Source organism: Rhinoraja longicauda, chromosome 34 (assembly GCF_053455715.1).
Source record: "Rhinoraja longicauda isolate Sanriku21f chromosome 34, sRhiLon1.1, whole genome shotgun sequence".
NCBI lineage: Eukaryota > Metazoa > Chordata > Chondrichthyes > Rajiformes > Arhynchobatidae > Rhinoraja > Rhinoraja longicauda.
The window spans coordinates 1,873,275-1,888,752 of record NC_135986.1 but is presented as its reverse complement, the minus strand read 5'-3'; the positions used below and the strand labels follow the sequence as shown (position 1 = coordinate 1,888,752).

General features: G+C 51.4%; 1 protein-coding gene across 2 annotated transcripts in view; it reads left to right on the top strand.

The window, feature by feature from the left end:
• Window positions 1-15,478, top strand: part of ache (acetylcholinesterase (Yt blood group)) — a 41,749-nt gene that overhangs the window by 13,837 nt on the left and 12,434 nt on the right. The window contains exons 1-3 of one of the 2 annotated variants that reach the window (XM_078427923.1): window positions 6,288-6,424; window positions 7,241-8,768; window positions 10,453-10,619. In XM_078427923.1, the coding sequence (XP_078284049.1) occupies window positions 6,418-6,424; window positions 7,241-8,768; window positions 10,453-10,619 (1,702 nt within the window). In that variant the 5' untranslated portion in view covers window positions 6,288-6,417. Of the gene's footprint in view, window positions 1-6,287; window positions 6,425-7,240; window positions 8,769-10,452; window positions 10,620-15,478 lie in introns of those variants that run through there. The other variant, XM_078427924.1, reaches the window with a different exon arrangement.

Below are 15,478 nucleotides of genomic sequence, written 5' to 3'. Positions count from 1 at the left end.
TTGTGTCTACCTTCTGGACAGTGTATGTCTGGATGCCCTGGCATGTCTAACGGAGGTTGCGTAGCGACCAACCTCCCGGCCCGGGCGGCCACCATTGGTGGAGCACTTGGCTGCTGGCTGGGTGAGGTCACGTGGGGTGGTGACGTCACCTTGTCCCGTATTTGGGAGTGAGAAAGTTGGCAAACAGAACCGCTTTCCTGTTTAGAGGGATATGGGCAAAATGTCGGCAAGTGGGGTATCTTAGTCAGCATGGGCAAGTTGGGCCGAGGGGCCAGTTTCTGTATGACTCTAATCCCTTCTGAAAAGTTAAAATTAGTCAAAATAACATTTCTTCCCTTCCGTTCACTCAGCAACAGTGCTTGTTGCTCTGAGAAGCAAAGACAAGTTGAGTTTAGTTTTTTGTCACATGTACCGAGCTTTTGCTGCATGCCAACCAGTCAGCGGAAATACAATACACGATTGCAATCGAGCCGTTCACAGTGTACAGATACATGATAAAGGGAATAACGTTTAGTGCAAGGTAAAGCCAGTAACGTCCGATCAAAGATAGTCAAAGGGTCTCCAATGAGTAGGGTTGCCAACTATCTCACTCCCAAATAAGGGACAAGGTGACGTCACCGCCCCACGCCCCACGTGACCTCATCCAGCCAGCGGCCACGTGCTCCCGTTCCACCAATGACGGCCGCCCGGGCCGGGAGGCGGGATTTTACGCAACCTCCATTAGGCGGCCTCTGGGCCTACACTGTCCGGGCCTACACTGTCCGGGCCTACAGTGTCCCCTGGCCCTAATGGCCCAAGGGCGGACCCATACAGGACAAACCAATTTAGCCCAAACTACGGGATGTCCCGGCTAATACGGGACAGTTGGCAACCCTAGCTCCTTACCACAACTAGAGAGCAGTCGTGAACTGCAATATACCTCATTGGAGACCCTCGGATGTTGTCCAGGGCATTGCCTCTGGTGCAGTACTAAAGGAGTACCACATTGTCAGTTGTGTGCTAACTTTAAAATGGAACGTTATCTCAAAGCGTGAATATTGGACAGCTGTTGTAAAGGGCCCCTTGGTGTTTTTGGAAGAGCAAGGAAGCTCTCCAGATGTCTAGAACGATATTCTCACTTAACCTTCTTGCCCTGCAATGGGCAAATGTGCTAATTTCATTCATGGCTTCTGAGGCATTTCCTTGGCACGCAGGATTGTTACTTAAAAACAAGGCGTTTATTTTTTTGTAAAGTTGCCGGTCTTACAAGTGCGATATTGTTCCCCGCAGTCCAGCTGTACGTTACCATTTTAATAGATTCAGTGGACACCTAATTAACACGAAAGACTCAAATGTCACTGACCCGCTCAGAGTCAAGGGTTAGGACGTTGAATTCCTCTTGAAGGCTTGCACACAACATGCACTGTCTCTTTAAACGATCTCTCTGTCACCATCGGGCTTTCACCTCCGACACAGCCCCTTAGTCCGAGGCATTAAATCCCCCCAGCCACTAACGGGAGCGCACAAAACATTGGAGTCTCCCTTCTGGACAGCTGCGACCTTTAAATAGCGTCAGCTGGTCGAGAGAGCCCGATTTGTCCAAGTCCGCTGGCATCGGTTCACGGTATGTGCCACCTATCATTTATTTCTGTTTCTGCTTTTTGATGCCGATTTATTTATTTTTTTAAATTTTGTGGCGATATCATTTGCGAGTCGGATTTTTCTCTCTTACCCCAGAGAAAGGTAAGGGGGGGGGGGGGGATTCACAGAGCGAAGCGCCCTTGATACAACCGACGAGGGAAGAGACGAGTCTGAGGAAGGGCCTCGACCCGTTCCTTCTCTCCAGAGACGCTGCCTGTCCCGCTGAGTTACCCCAGCGTTTCGTGCCTATTTGTGAGCTACAGGGAGAGGTTGAGCAGGCTGGGTCTCTATTCCATGGAGCGCAGGAGGATGAGGGGGTGATCTTATGGAGGTGTACAAAATCACGAGAGGAATAGATCGGGTAGATGCACAGAGTCTCCTGCCCGGAGCAGGGGAATTGAGGACCAGAGGACACAGGTTCAAGGTGAAGGGGGAAAGATTTAATAGGGATCTGAGGGGTAACCTTTTCACACAGAGGGTGGTGGGTGTATGGAACGAGCTGCCAGAGGAGGTAGTTGAGGCTGGGACGATACCATCATTTAAGAAACAGTTGGACTGGTACCTGGATAGGACAGGTTTGGAGGGATATGGACCCTCCAATTCGACAAGGTCCCACATAGGAGATTAGTGGGCAAAATTAGGGCACATGGTATTGGGGGTAGGGTACTGACATGGATAGAAAATTGGTTGACAGACAGAAAGCAAAGAGTGGGGATAAATGGGTCCCTTTCGGAATGGCAGGCAGTGACCAGTGGGGTACCGCAAGGTTCGGTGCTGGGACCCCAGCTATTTACGATATACATTAATGACTTAGACGAAGGGATTAAAAGTACCATTAGCAAATTTGCAGATGATACTAAGTTGGGGGGTAGTGTGAATTGTGAGGAAGATGCAATAAGGCTGCAGGGTGACTTGGACAGATTGTGTGAGTGGGCGGATACATGGCAGATGCAGTTTAATGTAGATAAGTGTGAGGTTATTCACTTTGGAAGTAAGAATAGAAAGGCAGATTATTATCTGAATGGTGTCAAGTTAGGAGGAGGGGGAGTTCAACGAGATCTGGGTGTCCTAGTGCATCAGTCAATGAAAGGAAGCATGCAGGTACAGCAGGCAGTGAAGAAAGCCAATGGAATGTTGGCCTTCGTAACAAGAGGAGTTGAGTATAGGAGCAAAGAGGTCCTTCTACAGTTGTACCGGGCCCTGGTGAGACCGCACCTGGAGTACTGTGTGCAGTTTTGGTCTCCAAATTTGAGGAAGGATATTCTTGCTATGGAGGGCGTGCGGCGTAGGTTCACTAGGTTAATTCCCGGAATGGCGGGACTGTCGTATGTTGAAAGGCTGGAGCGATTGGGCTTGTATACACTGGAATTTAGAAGGATGAGGGGGGATCTTATTGAAACATATAAGATAATTAGGGGATTGGACACATTAGAGGCAGATAACATGTTCCCAATGTTGGGGGAGTCCAGAACAAGGGGCCACAGTTTAAGAATAAGGGGTAGGCCATTTAGAACGGAGATGAGGAAGAACTTTTTCAGTCAGAGGGTGGTGAAGGTGTGGAATTCTCTGCCTCAGAAGGCAGTGGAGGCCAGTTCATTGGATGCTTTCAAGAGAGAGCTGGATAGAGCTCTTAAGGATAGCGGAGTGAGGGGGTATGGGGAGAAGGCAGGAACGGGGTACTGATTGAGAGTGATCAGCCATGATCGCATTGAATGGCGGTGCTGGCTCGAAGGGCTGAATGGCCTACTCCTGCACCTATTGTCTATTGTCTATTGTCTATTGTCAAACGCGGACAGTTGGGACATGTGTAGCTGGGACATTGTGGGCGAGTTTGGTCGAAGGGCCTGTTTCCAGATTCGATTCTTGACTGTGGAGTTTCCACGTTCTCCTTGTGACCGCATCGTTTCCCCATCGGGTGCTCTGGTTTCCTCCCAATGATAGACATACACATTGAAAATAGGTGCAGGAGGAGGCCATTTGGCCCTTCGAGCCAGCACCGCCACTCATGGTGATCATGGCTGATCATTCACAATCAGTAACCCCTGCCTGCCTTCTCCCCACATCCCTTGATTCCGCCAGCCCCTAGAGCTCTATCTAACTCTCTTTTAAATTCATCCAGTGAATTGGCCTCCACTGCCCTCTGTGGCAGAGAATTCCACAAATTCACAACTCTCTGGGTGAAAAAGTTTCTTCTCACCTCAGTTTTAAATGGCCTCCCCTTTATTCTTAGACTGTGGTCCCTGCTTCTGGACTCCCCCAACATTGGGAACATTTTTCCTGCATCGAGCTTGTCCAGTCCTTTTGTACTTTTATACGTCTCTATAAGATCCCCTCTCATCCTTCTAAACTCCAGTGAATATGAGCCCAGTCTTTCCAATCTTTCCTCGTATGACAGTCCCGCCATCCCGGGGATTAACCTTGGTGAACCTACCCTGCACTACCTCAATAGCAAGGATGTCCTTCCTCAAATTAGGAGATCAAAACTGCACACAAGATGTGCAGATTGTGAGGTTAATTGGTTATTTCAAAATACCCCAGGTGTGGATGGGTGGTAAATGAATCAAAGGGGAATTGATGGACAATGGACAGAATAAATTGCAGAGTTCAAGGTAAAAAGCAAGACTGGGACTGGCTCTGTGATGAATCTGACGCGCAGTTTGGCCTCTCTCTTATTTATAAGAGAGACTCTATACTTCAGAGATACTCTATACTCTATATCCAGAACCAGGGGCCACAGTCTAAGAATAAAGGGAAGGCCATTTAAAACTGAGGTGAGAAAAAACTTTTTCACCCAGAGATTTGTGAATTTGTGGAATTAATTCTCTGCCACAGAGGGCAGTGGAGGCCAATTCACCGGATGAATTTAAAAGTAGAGTTAGATAGAGCTCTAGGGGCTAACGGAATTAAGGGATATGGGGAGAAGGCAGGCACGGGTTACTGATTGTGAACGATCAGCCACAATCACAATGAATGGCGGTGCTGGCTCGAAGGGCCAAATGGCCTCCTCCTGCACCTATTTTCGATGTTTCTAAATACTGAACTCTGTGAAGATCGCAGATGGGGTGGGCTGATTGTTTAGTTTGTTCTCAAAACAGGCAGGTCAGAGAAGCAAAATTACCTCCTTCTAACAGGTACGTTGTGTAGGAAAATAACTGCAGAGATGCTGGTACAAATCGAAGGTATCACAAAATGCTGGAGTAACTCAGTGGGTAAGGCAGCATCTCTGAAGAGGGGTCTCGACCCGAAACGTCACCCATTCTTTCCCTCCAGAAATGCTGCCTGACCCGCTGAGTTACTCCAGCATTCTGTGATACCTTCGAACAGTACCCCGTTCCTGCCCTCTCCCCATACCCCCTGACTCCGCTATCTTTAAGAGCTCTATCTAGCTCTCTCTTGAAAGCATCCAGAGAATCGGCCTCCACTGCCTTCTGAGGCGGAGAATTCCACAGATTCGCAACTCTCTGAGTGAAAAGGTTTTCCCTCGCCTCCGTTCTAAATGGCCTACCCCTTATTCTCAAACTGTGTGGCCCCTGGTTCTGGAATCCCCAAACATCGGGAACATGTTTCCTGCCTCTAGCGTGTCCAATCCCTTAATAATCTTATACGTTTCAATAAGGTGCCCTCTCATCCTTCTAAATTCCAGTGTATACAAGACCAGTCGCTCCAGTCTTTCAACATACGACAGAACATACAGGCAAGCAGCAGATGGTCAAGATGGAACCCGGGTCTCTGACGCTGTGACGATGGCAGCAACTCTACCACTGTGTTGCCCCTTAACTGCACGAACTGCTTCTCTTGTTACAGATGCTGCCTGACCCGCTGCGGTCTTTGTTTATTTTTTACTGCAGAGTGAAAGGAGATGGAATCTTGCCATACCTTGTTGAACTCAAGTCCCATCAGGCAGGCAGCCAGCTCCCATATATTCCACTAGCATGCAGGAGCCCTGATCAATAATGTCCGGGATGTAATTGAGCGAGCATTGCTTTGCAAATGAGCCCCAGAAGCGCGCTCTCTCTCTCCGGGCCTACACTGTCCGGACCTATACTGTTCGGACTTACACTGTCTGGGCCTACAGTGTCCGGGCCTACAGTGTCCGGGCCTACAGTGTCCGGGCCTACAGTGTCCGGGCCTACAGAGTCCGGGCCTACAGCGTCCGGGCCTACAGCGTCCGTGCCTACAGCGTCCGGGCCTACAGCGTCCGGGCCTACAGCGTCCGGGCCTACAGCGTCCGGACCTAAACTGTCCGGGCCTACACTGTCTGGACCTATACTGTTCGGACTTACACTATCTGGGCCTACAGTGTCCGGGCCTACAGTGTCCGGGCCTACAGCGTCCGGGCCTACAGCGTCCGGGCCTACAGCGTCCGGGCCTACAGCGTCCGGGCCTACAGCGTCCGGGCCTAAACTGTCCGGGCCTGCACTGTTCGGGCCTACAGCGTCCGGGCCTACAGCGTCCGGACCTAAACTGTCCGGGCCTGCACTGTTCGGGCCTACAGCGCCACCCCCCCCCCCCCCCCCCCCCCCCCCCTCCCGGGCCTAATATAGGACAAGGGCGGTCCCGTACGAGACAAACCAATTTAGCCCAAAATACGGGATGTTCCGGCTAATACGGGACAGTTGGCAACACTAATGGTACGTTATCACCTACCCCAGATTCAACAATGGACCGAACATCAGCCATTCCTTCTCTCCAGAGATGCTGTCTGACCCGATGAGCTACTCCTGCTTTTTGTGTCTATCTGCGGCTGAAACCAGCATTTGCAGTTCCTTCCTGCACATCAGTTAGGAATATCCGGCAATGAAAGGTGATTCATCTTTCTTTTCTGCTGTGCTTTCCCGTTCACATCCACAGGAAGCCCGAAGATTCATCGGGGCAATGAACGGGTTCTGAGGTACCGACTCAGTTATAGACAGGCCGCTCACACCCCATCCCACACTCTCGCCATGAGGAAATATATTAAGCTGCCCCAATCACGTTTATCTCTCTCTACAAAGGATAACATTTTATATTCTTACATTATTATATTTTAAGTATTATTATATTAGATTATTAATATTACCCTGTATGTGTGTGTGTGTGTGTGTGTGTATTTGTGTGTGTATATATATATATATATGTATATCCAGTATCTGTGTGTGTGTGTATATATGTGTGTATACAGTGTGTGTGTGTGTATATATGTGTGTATACAGTATCTGTGTGTGTGTGTGTAAGTGTATATACAGTATCTGTGTGTGTATAGATATATATATATATATGTGTATATCCAGTATCTGTGTGTGTATATATGTGTATATACAGTATATGTGTGTGTAAGTGTATATACAGTATCTGTGTGTGTGTATATATATATATATATATATATATGTGTATATCCAGTATCTGTGTGTGTATATATGTGTATATACACAGTATCTGTGTGTGTGCGTGTGTGTGTATATGTGTATATACAGTATCTGTGTGTGTGTATATATATGTGCGTACACAGTATCTGTGTGTGCGTGCGTGTGCGTGCTTGTGCGTGCGCGTGCGTGCGTCAACATCTACAACTTCCTGGTTTTCAGGAATTGGGAATAGTTTTTATTCCCGCGTCCTCATTTTTTTTGTCTTTCCCTTTCAGTTCCGACACAGATGGGAAAGGAAATGAATTTGCTGGTGGCCTCTGCACTGTTGGGCCTCATCCTGCCCTCCGTCACCCTGGGCCAGGCACAACATCACGCCGAGTTCCTGGTCGCCACCAAGGCGGGGAAAGTCATGGGCACGCGAATCCCGGTCCTGAACAGCCACGTCAGCGCTTTCCTGGGAATCCCGTTTGCCGAGCCCCCGCTCGGGAGTTTGCGGTTCAAGAGGCCAGAGGGCAAGAGGCCATGGTCGGGGATCTGGAACGCCTCCGCCTACCCCAAGAACTGCCAGCAGTACGTGGACAAAAAGTTCCCCGGGTTTGCCGGCACCGAGATGTGGAACCCCAACAAGGAGATGAGTGAGGACTGCCTGTACCTCAATGTCTGGGTGCCCTCCCCCAAGCCGAAGAACGCCACGGTCATGGTGTGGGTGTACGGGGGCGGCTTCTACAGCGGCGCCTCCACGCTGGACGTCTACAACGGCAAGTACCTGGCCCACATCGAGAAGGTGGTGGTGGTCTCCATGAACTACAGGGTGGGGGCCTTTGGTTTCCTCGCCCTGCACGGCAGCCAGGACGCGCCGGGGAATGTGGGCCTCCTGGACCAGCGGCTGGCTCTGCAATGGGTGCAGGACAACATCGCTTCCTTTGGCGGCGAACCGCGGGCGGTGACCATCTTCGGGGAGAGTGCCGGCGGGGCCTCCGCCGGGATGCACCTGCTGTCCCCGGGCAGCCGAGACCTCTTCCACCGGGCCATCCTCCAGAGCGGCTCGCCCAACTGTCCCTGGGCCACCATCTCGGTGGCAGAAGGGCGCAGGAGGGCGGTCAAACTGGGGAGACTGCTCGACTGCGACTCACACACCGACAGGGAGCTAATCCACTGCCTGCGAGCGAAAGAGCCCCAGGAGCTGATCGACAAGGAGTGGTCCGTCCTGCCCTACAACGGCGTCTTCCGCTTCTCCTTTGTCCCCGTCATCGACGGCGAGTTCTTCCCGGACTCCCTGGACTCCATGCTGGACTCGGGCAGCTTCAAGAAGACCCAGGTCCTGGTGGGGGTCAACAAGGACGAGGGCTCGTACTTCCTCCTGTACGGCGTGCCGGGCTTCAGCAAGGACTCGGAGAGCATCATCAGCCGCGAGGACTTCATGGTGGGGGTGAAGCTGAGCGTGCCCCACGCCAGCGAGCTTGGGGTGGAAGCCGTGGCCCTGCAGTACACCGACTGGATGGACGAGCACAACGGCATCAAGAACCGGGACGCCATGGACGACATCGTGGGGGACCACAACGTCATCTGCCCCCTGATGCGCTTCGCTCACCAGTACTCCGAGTTCGGCAACGGCATCTACATGTACTTCTTCGACCACCGGGCCTCCAACCTGGTGTGGCCGGAGTGGATGGGGGTGATCCACGGCTACGAGATCGAGTTTGTCTTCGGCCTGCCCCTGGAGAAGCAGCTGAACTACACCAGGCAGGAGGAGATGCTTAGTCGGAGGATAATGCACTACTGGTCCACGTTTGCCAGAACTGGGTAAGCATCAGGCACACGCTGCAAAAAAAATCGTTTCGTTTCGAGATACGGCGCGGAAACAGGCCCTTCGGCCCATCGGGTCCGCGCCCACCAGTGATCCCCGCACACAGTAAGGTATCACAAAATCCTGGAGTAACACAGCAGGTCAGGCAGCATATAGGAGAGAAGGAATGGGTGACGTTTCAATAGACAATAGACAATAGACAATAGGTGCAGCAGTAGGCCATTCGGCACCTCGAGCCAGCACCACCATTCAATGTGATCATGGCTGATCATTCTCAATCAGTACCCCGTTCCTGCCTTCACCCCATACCCCCTGACTCCGCTATCATTAAGAGCTCTATCTAGCTCTATCTTGAATGCATTCAGAGAATCGGCCTCCACTGCCCTCTGAGGCAGGGAATTCCACAGATTCACAACTCTCTGACTGAAGTTTTTCCTCATCTCCATTCTAAATGGCCAACCCCTTATTCTTAAACTGTGGCCCCTGGTTCTGGACTCCCCCAACATTGGGAACATGTTTCCTGCCTCTGACGTGTCCAACCCTTTAATAATCTTATATGTTTCAATAAGATCCCCTCTCATCCTTCTAAATTCCAGCGTATACAAGCCTAGTCCCTCCCGTCTTTCAACATAAGACAGTCCCGCCATTCGAGGAATTAACCTGGTGAACCTACGCTGCACGCCCTCAATAGCAAGAATATCCTTCCTCAAATTTGGAGACCGAAACTGCACACAGTACTCCGTCTGAAGAAGGGTCTCGACCCGAAACGTCACCCATTCCTTCTCTCCTAGATGCTGCCTGACCTGCTGAGTTACTCCAGCATTTTGTGATACCTTCGATCTGCAGTTATTTTCCTACACAACCTCCCGCACACACTAATACTATCCTACACCCACTAGGGACAATTTACACAGATACCAAGCCAATTCACCGACAGACCTGTACGTCTTTGGATGATGTGTCCCAAAACCCATTGCACTTGAGTCCTTCCACCAATTCAACAGAATCTCTGCTCTTGATTATAATTAATCTGGTTACAACCTGAGTACATGACAAATCATGCTCAAGGTCCTGTCAGGTCACCATGTATACTTATCCATTAACTCCCTTCCCGAAGGCACTGCCTCACGCGCCGGAGACTCAAGTTCCATCCTGACTACGGGCGCTGTCTGTACGGAGTTTGCACACTCTCCCCGTGACCTGCGTGGGTTTTCCCCCAGGACCTCCAGTTTCCTCCCACACTCCAAAGACGTGCAGGTTTGTAGGTTACTTGGTTTTGGAGAAATTGTAAATTGTCCCTCGTGTGTGCAGGACAGCGCTAGTTTCCGCGCTGTATCTCTAAACGCAACCAAAGTCAACTAAAGGTAGACACAAAATGCTGGAGCAACTCAGCAGGTCAGGCAGCATCTCTGGAGAGAAGGAATGGGTGACGTTTCAGGTCGTGACCCTTCTTCAGAGCGCCAGAGACCCAAGTGTGTGAAGAAGGGTCTCGACCCGAAACGTCAACCATTCCTTCTCTCCAGAGATGCTGCCCGTCCCGCTGAGTTACTCCAGCGTTTTGTGTCTATCTTCGATTCAAACCAGCATCTGCAGTGTTCTTTCTTAAAGTAAACTAAATCTAGAATCTAAAAGTTCTACCCAACAGGCATTTCACCCGAGATCTCTCTTTCCTCTCTGCAGGAACCCAAACGACCCCCATTCTCAGGAGAAAAGATGGCCGCCCTTCACCACCAGCGAGCAGAAGTTTATCGACCTCAACGCAGAGCCCATCAAAGTCAACAGACATCTCCGAGTTCAGATGTGCGTGTTCTGGAACCAGTTCCTACCGAAGCTTCTCAATGCCACAGGTACGTTTAGCTTTCCCCGTGAATGGCATTCTGATCCATGCCAAAACGTAACGTGTTGGTTTTATTGACCCCGTCCACCCGCTCCTTTCTCTCCAGGACTTGCTAGTCGTCAATCTGCCTGGACCTATCCAAACACTAGTCCCACCACGGGGCAACTGGAGTGGTCACACCTACGTTAGCAGTGTTGGGGCTGATAGTGCAGCGGGATGCTTGCTTTCAACGCTGCAATGGTCTATTGTCACGTGCGCTAGGTACAGTGAAGTACATCGAAGGTAGACACAAAGTGCTGGAGTAACTCAGCGGGTCAGGCAGCATCTCGGGAGAGAAGGAATGGGTGACGTTTCGGGTCGAGCCCTTTCTTCAGTTCAGACTGATGTCAGGGGAGGGGCGGGACAAAGATAGGATGTAGTCGGAGACAGGAAGACAGTGGGAGAACTGGGAAGGGGGAGGGGATGGAGAGGGTGGGGGAAAGCAAGGGTTACTTGAAGTTAGAGAAGTCAATGTTCATACCACTGGGGTGTAAACTCCCCAAGCGAAATATGAGGTGCTGTTCCTCCAATTTGCGCTGGGCCTCACTCTGACAATGGAGGAGGCCCAGGACAGAAAGGTCAGACTGGGAATGGGAGGGGGAGTTGAAGTGCTGGGCCTTAGTGAAGTACATTGTTTGCATGCAGCTCCGCAAGACTAACTCCCGCACATAAGCACAATCAAGATTTCAAGATGTTCAAGTTCAATTTATTGTCACATACACCAATTAAGGTACTGTGAAATTTGACATACTGAGTAAAAAGCAACAGGACACGCAGCCACACAAAATAACATTTAACACAAACATCCACCACAGCGGACTCCACATTCCTCACTGTGATGGAAGGTAAAAAGTTCAACCATCTTCCTCTTTGTTCACCCGCGGTCGGGGCTGTTGAACCGTCTGCAGTCGCCGCTGCCGTCTGCCTGAGGCCCTCGCTTTGGGGCGATCGAAACTCCCCGCGTTGAAAAAAACTCTCAGCTCCCGAGTCGGCCTCTTCTTACCAGAGACCACGGGCTTCACGACGTTAAAGTCCACACGGTTGGAGCTCTCCCGAATCATACCGGTCAGTGCTGTCTACACGGAACAGTCCATCTGCAAGACGCGCCACTTTGCCGCCATTTTGCAGTCCCATCTGCAGCCGGCCACACAGCCCAGTGCGGCTGTCACTTCCATTCCTGCCATCCCGCAATCCGATGTCCCTCTTCACTGTTCTGCTCCTGTCTCGGGAGGACAGGGATGAGTCTGCTCTGGTAACCCCTCTCCCATGATGGGCCAGATCACACCTGGGTAGAGCAGTGGGTAGAGCTGCTCACTCACAACTCCCGCGACCCAGGTACATTCCCGATCTCCGGCGCTGGCAGTGTGGAGTTTGCAGGTTGTCCCCGCGAGCACGTGGGCTTCCTGCAGGTGCATCCCAAAGACGTTGCGAGATAGTTTAAAGATGCAGCGCGGAAACAGGCCCTTTCGGCCCACCGGGTCCGCGCCGACCAGCGGTCCCCGCACATCAAGGCTGCCCGACACCCACTAGGGACAATTTTTACATTTACCACAAAGCCAATTAACCTACAAACCTGCACGTCTTCGGAGTGTGGGAGGAGACCGCAGATCTCGGAGAAAACCCGCGCAGGTCACGGGGAGAACGTACAAACTCCGTACAGACAGCGCCCGTAGTCGGGATCGAACCCGGGTCTCCGGCGCTGCAAGCGCTGCAAGGCAGCAACTCTACCGCTGCGCATCCGTGACCGTGCGGGTTTGAAGATCAACGGGCCCTCTGTAAAATTGCCCCTGGTATGCAGGGTATGGCAACGAACGTGGGACAACATAGAACTGGTGTGAACGGGTGATCGATGGTCAGCGTGGACTCGGTGGGCCGAAGGGCCTGTTTCCACGCTGTGTCTTTCAATCAACCACTACTGGAAACCACTGCACATTGTGTGGGCATCTTCACCATGTGAACGACACTGGTTCAAGATGGTGGTTCACCAGTCGGTTTGCGAACGTTCTCACTCCCAAATAAGGGACAAAATCCCACGTGACCTCACCCAGCCAGCGGCCACGTGCTCCCACTCCACCAATGGCGGCCGCCCGGGAAGGGAGGCAGGTTGCTACGCAACCTCCGTTAGGCAGTGCCCGGGCCTACGGGCCTAAACTGTCCTGGCCTACAGCGTCCGGGCCTACAGCAGGCCCCGGGCCTACAGCGTCCGGGCCTACAGCGTCTGGGCCTACAGCTTCCTGGCCTACAGCATCCGGGCCTACAGTGTCCGGGCCTACAGCCCCCCCAGTGGACCTACAGTGCCTCCTGGGCCTAATATGGGACAAGGGCGATCCCGTACGGCACAAACCAATTTAGCCCAATATTATACGGGATGTCCTGGCTAATACGGGACAGTTGGCAACCTTATTCACCTGTACCTGCTCTCGGAGCACTTAGGGATGGGCAAAGAGGAGGGGATTTGGCAATGAGTAGCCATCTTTTTATGGGTAGGTGCTGTAAAAATTAAGAAATATGCATTAAAAGAAAGCTCTACACTTGATTAAAAATCTTTTAAACAATCTATTCATTTTAATTTGACATTTTGAGTTAATTTAATCCTTCTTCCCTTTTTATTTTAGCTTGTGATGGAGAACTTTCTAGCCACGGGACTGCTAGTTGTAAGGGGAACGGTTTCTATGTACTTTTATTTTCCTTCCTCTACCTCTCTTTTTATTGAACAAGAATAGCGCGCCAGCGTGCCATCAGCAAAGGCCCTTGCAGGAGGTGCAGGAGGAAGGCAGGGCCATTTCCCAGGTTTTTGTAAGATCCAGGACCTGTCGAAATCGCTGAAGTGGATCAAGAGTGGAGCTTTTGAAATGTAGGCCCAGCATCCTTTCCCCTACCCCCAAATTGTGCCAGCCAACATCATCCTCCCAGAGAAACAGTAACATAGAAAATAGGTGCAGGAGGAGGCCATTTAGCCCTTCGAGCCAGCACCACCATTCACTGTGATCATAGCTGATCATCCACAATCAGTAACCCGTGCCTGCCTTCTCCCCATATCCCTTGATTCCGCTAGCCCCTAGAGCTCTATCTAACTCGCTTTTAAATTCATCCAGTGAATCGGCCTCCATTGCCCTCTGTGGCAGAGAATTCCACAAATTCACAACTCTCTGGGTGAAAAAGTTTTTTCTCATCTCAGTTTTAAATGGTCTCCCCTTTATTCTTAGACTGTGTGGCCCCTGGTTCTGCCGCCTCGCCCCACCTTCTGATCTGCAAACCCCCTCCTGTCCTCATTTGGCTCCCAGTCACTCCCTTCCTGCCCAACACCATCCAGTTCCTTATTGCCCACCGCCCAGTCCTGAAATATCACCCCTAGGGTTGCCAACTGTCTCACTCCCAAATAAGGGACAAGGTGATGTCTCCGCCCCGCGCCCCACGCCCCAAGTGACCTCACCCAGCCAGCGGCCACGTGCTCCCGCTCCACCAATGGCGGCCGCCCGGGCCGGGAGGCGGGTTGCTACGCAACCTCCGTTAGGCGAACGCACTCGGCCCCGCTCCCCGAACACACTCCGTTAGCCTACAGCGGCCCCCAAGCCTACAGCGGCCCCCAGACCTACAGTGTCCAGGCTACACTGTCCGGGCCTACACTGTCTGGGCCTACACTGTCCGGGCCTACACTGTCCGGGCCTACACTGTCCGGGCCTACACTGTCTGGGCCTACACTGTCCGGGCCTACACTGTCTGAGCCTACACTGTCCGGGCCTACAGCGCCCCCCCCCCCCGGGCCAAATATGGGACAAGGGCGGTCCCATACGGGACAAACCAATTGAGCCCAATATACGGGATGTCCCGGCTAATACGGGACAGTTGGCAACCTTATTTCCTGCCCATCTTCATGAAGCATCACAGCATTCTTAAAAAAATTATTGAATTATTTGACAAAATCAAACTCCTGTTAAGCAACCAGTTGAATGTAACACTTTTGAATATTTTATAAGCTGCCCCAAACAGGCCCTCAAACTTTGAAACTATCTTTTTAAAGTCTTGCTTTTCAACACTCAGCATTGTGCGTTCTCAAAGTGATTTCTTCATGTGTTTCCATAATACATTGTGTGCTCTTTAACCTGGACCCACGCAGACTCTGAGGGCCTGAGCTGTTTCTCAGGTTGTTTACTTAATCGTGTAACTCACTCCTCTTTGTCTAAACCGGTGTGCGTCCAATAACAATCTCAGACTGGCTTTACTGATTAAGAACCTTAAAGCTTGTGGGTAAGTCTCGTCTTCCCTCTAGCCCTCTCTGCACCAACTCAAGCCTGCTCAAGGGGCCGACAGGTAATTGTGAGTATGTCTGTTGTCTGTCATTCTCTCTCTGTCATTCTCTCTCTCTCTGTCTGGGTCATTCTCTCTGTCTCAGTCTCTCTCTCTGCCTCTGCCTCAATAGACAATAGACAATAGGTGCAGGAGGAGGCCATTCAGCCCTTCGAGCCTGTACGCACCGCCATTCAATGCGATCATGGCTGATCACTCTCAATCAGTACACCGTTCCTGCCTTCTCCCCGTACCCCCTCACTCCGCTATCCTTAAGAGCTCTATCCAGCTCTCTCTTGAAAGCATCCAACGAACTGGCCTCCACTGCCTTCTGAGGCAGAGAATTCCACACCTTCACCACTCTCTGACGGAAAAAGTTCTTCCTCATCTCCGTTCTAAATGGCCTACCCCTTATTCTTAAACTGTGGCCCCTTGTTCTGGACTCCCCCAACATTGGGAACATGTTTCCTGCCTCTAATGTGTCCAATCCCCTAATTCTCTTATATGTTTCAATAAGATCCCCCCTCATCCTTCTACATTCCA